The 7,845-nt window shown below is 42.5% G+C and overlaps 3 protein-coding genes and 1 pseudogene across 3 annotated transcripts; all 4 read left to right on the top strand.

The window, feature by feature from the left end:
• Window positions 1-1,945: 1,945 nt before the first annotated feature.
• LOC113472407 lies at window positions 1,946-2,063 on the top strand (annotated as a pseudogene).
• Window positions 2,064-2,443: 380 nt separating this feature from the next.
• LOC103521508 (tetratricopeptide repeat protein 21B-like) lies at window positions 2,444-4,301 on the top strand. Its single transcript, XM_026832158.1, has 4 exons — window positions 2,444-2,489; window positions 2,884-3,024; window positions 3,434-3,691; window positions 4,278-4,301. The coding sequence occupies exons 2-4, from the start codon at window positions 2,896-2,898 to the stop codon at window positions 4,299-4,301; spliced, it is 411 nt and encodes a 136-aa protein (XP_026687959.1). The 5' UTR covers window positions 2,444-2,489; window positions 2,884-2,895.
• Window positions 4,302-4,468: 167 nt separating this feature from the next.
• LOC113472406 (tetratricopeptide repeat protein 21B-like) lies at window positions 4,469-5,036 on the top strand. The gene is made up of 2 exons (XM_026832157.1): window positions 4,469-4,628; window positions 4,971-5,036. The coding sequence occupies exons 1-2, from the start codon at window positions 4,500-4,502 to the stop codon at window positions 5,034-5,036; spliced, it is 195 nt and encodes a 64-aa protein (XP_026687958.1). The 5' UTR covers window positions 4,469-4,499.
• A 294-nt stretch (window positions 5,037-5,330) lies between these two features.
• LOC103521506 (tetratricopeptide repeat protein 21B-like) lies at window positions 5,331-7,188 on the top strand. The gene is made up of 4 exons (XM_026832159.1): window positions 5,331-5,546; window positions 6,021-6,160; window positions 6,619-6,778; window positions 7,039-7,188. The coding sequence occupies exons 1-4, from the start codon at window positions 5,331-5,333 to the stop codon at window positions 7,159-7,161; spliced, it is 639 nt and encodes a 212-aa protein (XP_026687960.1). The 3' UTR covers window positions 7,162-7,188.
• The last annotated feature ends 657 nt before the right edge of the window (window positions 7,189-7,845 follow it).

Raw genomic sequence — 7,845 nt, 5'->3', positions numbered from 1 at the left:
TCCCGAAAAGAGAAGGAAGACAGGACAGAAAGACAGCCGTTCCGAGAACGAACATTGTCCTTTCAAGATAAGGTCCGCCGCGGGCGGAAATCGAACCCGTGGCCTAGCGCTTACAAGGCTGACGCGCTACTAAGGAATCTAACTAGGCTGGCAAATAAATAAAAAATGCCTACAACATTTCACTTTCACTACTCCTGAATTAATTCCAGGGTACTATGGACAAAGCTTCTCATCATTTAGAGATCGCCCTAAGTAACAATCTCCAGCTTATAGAGACCCCCCTGTACAATGCTCTCAAAGGTCTAGTGGAGGACAGAAAGGGCAGAGTACCGGAGAGTATTAACAGTTTGAAAACCACGCGGCAGCTCATACAGACTAGGAGAGGTAAGTCCCGGGTTCGAATCCCAGAGTGGACAAAAAAATTGATTTTTAGTCCGTCCTTCCTTTATTATTACAATAGTAATAAATAGGTATAAGGGACGGACTATTGTATTCGCTTCGGTGTCGTCTGTCTGTCACTCTGTCCCCATAGAAGGACTTATCCAAACCTAGTCGACCTATATATCAAATTAAAAGTCTTTTTACCAGGATCAGATTGTATTCGCTTCGGTGTCTGTCTGTCTGTCACTCTGTCCCCATAGAAGGACTTATCCAAACCTAGTCGACCTATATATCAAATTAAAAGTCTTTTTACCAGGATCACGAAAATGGTGGTGCAAATTTGTCCAGAAAACCATAAAGCCAAAAAAACTGGTTTTTGCGGGATTTTTTTCACATTTTCTCACACAAATGAGCTCTGATCTTGAAATTTGTCGCGACGACCTATGAACTCAAAGCGACTGAGAGAATGGATCTCCTTTTATTACTTTTCTAACTAAGGAAAGTAATGCATGTAATACATATGTAGTCAAGATTTCATACTCACGTCAAACTTGGTCTTCAACTCGCGCACGCTGCGCTCGAACACGCGTGCGCACTCCGCCACGCTCCACACCCGCTGGTCCTTCAATCCGCCGCCGTCCGTCTCCTTGCTACTCCCCGCTACCGCATCGCTAAGGGTATCCCACACGAGCGGTTGCGGGGCCTTACGCGTCTTCCACAGGTCCGACATGGAGATCAGGTAGCGGATGTCCGCATCGAAGAACTTGGCGAATAGCTTGCGTGGATCGTAGCCGCATGCGGAAGCCCAGGCGCGGGTGGAGGTGCGTACTACGTCGCCGTTGGCTGTGTTTATCCCTTTTTTTTTCCCCTTTTTTTTTTTTTTTTTTTTTTTTTTTTTTTTAGTTTCCATTTATTAGGTAGTTTTTTTGTACAAATCTCTCAGGCTGTGTTTGTGTACTGGGCTGAGATAGGCCATTCTTGGCCTTTCTTGGCGTGTGGAAAATGATGTGGTAACTTAACACAGAGCCTTCATGAGCGTGTAAAGTTGGCGGCAAATTCGAAATTTTGATTTTTTTTCTGCAACGTGTTCAATCTGAATTTATTTTTTACTTTTTCTCTCTAGTTTACACGTTTATATTATACTTTTCATTTAAATTAGATATTAAAAACAAGCGAATTACAAAGCAATCAAAAATAAATATAAAATAAAATTTAAAAATTGCCGCCAGGACAGAGGGTTAGAAAAAATGCCCAACAATCCCACGCTATCCTTGCTTAAGTTACCACTCCAATGCAAAACTGTAGAAACAATATCCTATCTCACCTCGTCCGAACTCATCTCAGCCCGGTACATAAACACACCCTCAATCAAATAAATGTTCAACAAATCTCTCAATCAAATAAATGTTCAACAAATCTCTCAATCAAATAAATGTTCAACAAATCTCTCAATCAAATAAATATTCAACAAATGGTATACCCATCCGTAAAAGCCGGAGCTTGTGTCACGGATCGGGATATCAGATAATAAAATAATTAATCTGACCAAGAACTATTTATTTCAGTCAGTGGCGATAGCACGTTTAATGCAATAGTTCCCAATGAATCACTGAAGTTAAGCAACGTTGCGCGTGGTTGGTATCCGGATGGGTGACCATCTGGGTAAACGCGTGTTGCTGAATTTTCCTGGCCCCGAAATCAGGGTAAAACCCTTATCACTAAAAACATTAAAACTGAGAGAAAAATGATCTATTATTTTCCCCAACCTCAGTGGTTAACGAGTAGTGGACTTCTGATGTGGAGGTTGGTGGTTCGAGACCAAGCCAAGTCATACCATATAGCCCTAGTACCCAACATTTTCAGAGAAAGATCGACTTGAATTTTCAATACAGTCTTGTGATCAACTTACCTAATGAGAGACAAGTTTAGAGTGATCGGGTGTGTCAGATGATATTGTCAGGTTCAAACATTGCTAGGTTGAAATCAATCCGCGATCAACCGGTTGATTGGTTGATTTCAGAGTTTTCAATCAATCAGGTTGCTTAAACCAGTCTAGACTTTGATTGTGACCCCAGAAAGTGCCCGAACATCATGACAAATATGTACAGGTAACACTTTTTTTGCATGCTACCTAACCGTTTTGCTCCCTGAAAGTTTTTCTACATGTAACCTAACGCTATAATCCCTCTAGAAGTTAAGTCATTGGTGTATATTATTTTTCTCCACATACAGTCTACAGTTTAACACTGCTAAGATCTTATCGTCCCGAAACCGAAGAGAGAAAGAAGACAGGATAGGAGAAAGCCAGTTGTTCCGAGAACGAACCTTAACCGTTCAGGATAAAATCCGCCCCAGGCGGGAATCGAACCCGCGGCCTAGCGCTTGCAAGGTAAACGCGCTACCCTCCAAGCTAACTAGACTGACATGTAAATATGTTTAATACTAATGCAAAGGAATTGATTATTAGGTCATTTTCCTAAATGAAATGCTTTTTTCCTGCAGGCGATTGAAAGAATGGCGAATATTTATCTGAACAGTCTGAAGAACCAGGACAAATACATTGAATGTTATCGAGTTCTACTTGATAAGGATCCTAGCACTGAGAACTATGTACGACTAGCTGAAGCTTATCTTAATATACAGGTAATGAATAGACATTATGCTCTTATTTAGATGAGGATTTCACTTTGAAGAGCAGAAAAAGAAGAAGGAAGGAAGGGAGAAAAAAAAGAAGTAAGAGAATCTACGGAATTTTTATTTTCCTTATACGACTTCTATACCCCGAGGTAGATCTATTTGAAAAAGAAATGAAAAATAGATTTTGAAAAAGTTGTACCCTGACGTCACGACATACGCGATGAGTGTCATGTGAAATTCCCAAACCAAGCTACACTAGCGCTGCCCAACGGAATGTCGTAAAAATAGATTTCTGTTTGGATAATTTTTCTTTGAAACGGAAAGTTAAAATAATTTTACTTCGTTTTGACTTCAGATTTGTATTTTCACCACTTTCATTTACTATATTTAAATTCTGTTCTATTGCCATTTCCAGGACGCAGACCAGGCCGTGGTAACATACGAGCGCGCTAAGCGCTCCAATCCCCGCGCTAAATTTGGCGTCAAACTAGCGCGCATCTTTGTCAAGACACATCAATACGAGAAGGCCATACAGTGTTATAAGGAGGCCGCTGATATGGAGGCCATGGTAGAGCTAGGAGGCCTCTATACCAAGCTAGGCCATTTAGAGGTGGCCTTGGAGTGTTTGGAGAAAGTGGATCGGCCGACATTGACGGCCCCTGTTCTAGCTAAGGTAGGGGATGAGGAGTTACAGATTTTTTTATTATTATTATTATTCAAAAAAAGTTAGGTACCTAAGTATAAAAAAGAAAAAAAAGATGAGTGTTTCAATGCCTTTTTTATTTGTCAACAATGAAAATAAGTTCTACATCAGACTCGTGTGGTCTGGGTCCTAGCATGCCTCTTCCTTAGTACATTTTTGGGGCAACACGGGAGGGCCCAAAATTTCCCCCTTGAAAAATTTGCAATGAAAAAACGGGTTTTTTTTTTTTTTTTTTTTTTTTTTTTTTTTGTCGATGGCAAGTCTTGAATTTGGTACTGACACCGAATGAACAGCCTATTATAAAAAAAAGCCAAGGTCTTACCGTTCCGAAAGCGAAGAAGGGAGGAAGATAGGATAGGGGAAAACCAGCCGTTCCAGGAACGAACCTTATCTGTGTACGATAAAATTCACCCCGGGCGGGAATCGAACCCGTGACCTAGCGCTTACAAGACATTCGCGCTACCCTCCAAGCATGACCGCAATTTGAATGTGTGAGGGTGATCGAATGACCGCAATTTGGATGCAACCTTTTTGTACCTGTGCTCCCTGACCGCAGGTTGGATGCAGCCAAGCTAAGTAGGCCGCGAACCTTAACCGTTCAGGATAAAATCCGCCCCAGGCGGGAATCGAACCCGCGGCCTAGCGCTTGCAAGGTAAACGCGCTACCCTCCACGCTAACTAGACTGACATGTAAATATGTTGAATACTAATGCAAAGGAATTGATTATTAGGTCACTTTCCTGAATGAAATGCTTTTTCCCTGTAGGCGATTGAAAGAATGGCGAATATTTATCTGAACAGTCTGAAGAACCAGGACAAATACATTGAATGTTATCGAGTTCTACTTGATAAGGATCCTAGCACTGAGAACTATGTACGACTAGCTGAAGCTTATCTTAATATACAGGTAATGAATAGACCTTATGCTCTTATTTAGATGAGGGTTTCACTTTGAAGAGCAGAAAAAAGAAGTAAGAGAATCTACGGAATTTTTATTTTCCTTATACGACTTCTAGATCCCGAGGTAGATCTATTTGAAAAAGTTGTACCCTGACGACACGACATACGCGATAAGTGTCATGTGCCCCACTAGCGCTGCCCAACGGAATGTCGTAAAAATAGATTTCTGTTTGGACAATTTTTCTTTGAAACGGAAAGTTAAAATAATTTTTCTTCGTTTTGACTTCAGATTTGTATTTTCACCACTTTCATTTACTATATTAAAATTCTGTTCGATTGCCATTTCCAGGACGCAGACCAGGCCGTGGTAACATACGAGCGCGCTAAGCGCTCCAATCCCCGCGCTAAATTCTAAAATTCCATACCTCGGCTGGGATTGAACCCACGCCCTCCTGTTTACCAGGCGAGTGCCTTGACCACTACACCACCGAGGCAGGTAGCCTACAGCAGGAGTAAAGGGACTCTTAAGTCCTATTTGAACAGTATAAAATAAGCCCCATTGTGATTATGTAGGTGGGTGGATGCGATATGAAAATCTAGTATTAGTATTTGTAAACTGGATGTTTAAAGCAGAGGATTGTCCAGGATAGAAGAAAGCCAAAAGGTTCTTTCCTTATCCTATTGAATGGACAGATAACGGTTGCCCATGATGATGATGGTTTCATTTGCAGGCCTATACGAGTGGTACACAGGGAACCCCCTGGGGGCCCTACCTCAGTTCAACAGGGCCAAGCATGATCCGGAGTGGGGTCAACAGAGCTTGCACAATATGGTCGAGATCTGTCTCGCCAATCCAGAAATCGGGTGTTCGAATCGGGGCAATGGCGGGAATGGTTCGTTGGAAACGGCCGAGTCTCTTATAAAGGTAAGACAATTCACAATACAACTCACCGAGTTTGTATGTATACAAAATAACCTCAGGCCAGAATATTTGAAATCTCAATTTTAACCCGAAATTCGGACCTAAAATTGAGATTTCAAATTTCGGCCCTGACTATCGAAAGAAGCGTCTCGGGTCCAAAATTTTTAAAATCACACTGTTGTGTCCGAATTCCGAGCTGAATCATGAAAGTAACCAATTCCAAGCTCATAGGTGTCACCTTTCATAATGTTTTCGCTATTTTTGGTGCTTTCTCTATCAAAGAAAGAACATGGCGACTTTAAATATTGGAAAGTCCATAGCTCCGGTCCTGTTTATGATATTGACCTCAAACTTGGACCAAAGTACTTACTCCATACAAAAAAAATAATAATAAAAAATGAGCCCACTCAGAGGCTCAGGTGTAGGGGGAATTGCCCCCAAAAGGTGGTTTAAGCTTGTACGAAATCCTATTTTCAGGAAATGAATCCCTCATCTCCGGAAGAGGAGATGTCATGTAAACTGCTGACTAACTTCATACGGTGTGCCTCACATGATCGTATTGAGTTTGAAATGGCACTCAATGAGTTCACTCATCTCGCTCAGAATGAGGGAACAAGGTAATAGATCAATTCTCAAGTAAAAGCACAATGCTTACAACCCGTTTTATGAACGAAAATTCTCGCTCTCAAGTCAGACTGAAGCAAATTTCGGGTAATTTTAGCGCCAGGTTGCGGTTTTGATTCCCTACGAGGCGCAAAGTTTATCCTCAACAGATGAGGTCAAGTGATCAAGGTCGAGGAACGGCTGGCTTTCTCCTATCCCGTCTTTCTTTGATCAAAGTCGGGACGATAAGACCTTGTTACTGTTCCCTCTTTCCGTAGGCATATTGAACTCTCTTTTCTCTCTCTCTCTCTCTCTCTCTCTCCCTCCCTCCCTCCCTCCCTCTCTGGTAAGGATCCACTTTTTCCTCTTCCCAATTTTCAACTTATGGTCTTTCACAAAATGGTCAGGTAGCATGCAAAAATAACTTCAAATACTCGTAACGCTATACCTACCTGTTCTATTCTATTTACAGGGTGGGAGCTTCGCTAGGACTGGCCAAATGTTTTGTTCAGCAGAACCAGTCATCCCGGGCCCGCAACATATTGAAACTATTTGCTAAGGCCATGTGGAACTTTGAGGAGGCAGATTATCTAGAATCCTGCTGGCTCCTGTTGGCTGAACTTCATATTCAGGTAGGTAACCAACCAATCAGTAATCACCTAGGGGCCAGCCTAGTTAGCTTGGTTGGTAGTGCGTCTGCCTTGTAAGCGCTAGGCCGCGGGTTCGATTCCCGCCCGGGGCGGATTTTATCCTGATGGGCTAATGTTCGTTCTCGGAACGGCTGGCTTTCTCCTATCCTGCCTTCCTTCTCTCTTCGATTTCGGGACGATAATACCATAGCAGTTACAGTTCCCTCTGTCAAACCTCTTTAAAAAAATCAATTTGTTCTCAGGAATCAAGACCAGATAGAGCTTCTGATTTGATAAAGCGAACTCTAAGCTATAATCAGAGCAGTGCTAAGAGTTATGAACTTCTGGCTACCATAGCTGAGAACCGTGAGGATTATGGTGAGTAGAGAGACCCGGGTTCGATGTTTTTAAAACACGGGCTTTTTTTTTTCTTTTTTTTTTAGAAGCACGACTCAGTCCCCTCCAGGTTCCAGGCAGTCCTATTGGTGTATCTCATGTCCTGATAAATTCTTCTCAAATCTTGATTCACACATTCCTTCCGCCTTTTCTTCGACCTCTCTCGCCCTTTTCTCCCCCTCACTTCCATTCTCTCGACATGTGTCCCTACGTAGCTCTCATCTCTTCTTTCAATATGGTCAGCTCCCATGGCGTAGTGGTCACTGCGCTCGCCTTGCACGCATCGAGGTCTACGGTTAAACTCTCTGGTTCCTTTATAGTATCCGGCTCGATTGCTTCAGACTCTGTAGTTCCAACTTCAGGCTCTGTGTCCATTACTAAATCATACTCTGTAGCCAATAATTCTTCATCTGTAGGTGGAGCAGCCCTCGTCTCAGACACACTATAACACACATTTTCAGAGGTATCCAAAATTGGTTTACACCCAGAAGACACATCTTCTACGTTTTGACTCCACACTGGCCAATCACCTTCGGGTAACACCAAGAAGTCCGGACCAGCAGTCCACAAGGTGACCAGTTTATCTGAGGCCAGGGCTCTTGTGGCAACATCTGCTGGATTTAAGTTTGTCGGCACGTATCTGACCTGAACGTGACTTGCCTTTTTGATCTCAG

Source organism: Diaphorina citri, unplaced genomic scaffold (assembly GCF_000475195.1).
Source record: "Diaphorina citri unplaced genomic scaffold, Diaci psyllid genome assembly version 1.1 scaffold5355, whole genome shotgun sequence".
In the NCBI taxonomy this organism is placed as follows: Eukaryota; Metazoa; Arthropoda; class Insecta; order Hemiptera; family Psyllidae; genus Diaphorina; species Diaphorina citri.
Note: the sequence above shows the minus strand (reverse complement) of the source record. Positions and strands in the feature narration are given on the sequence as shown.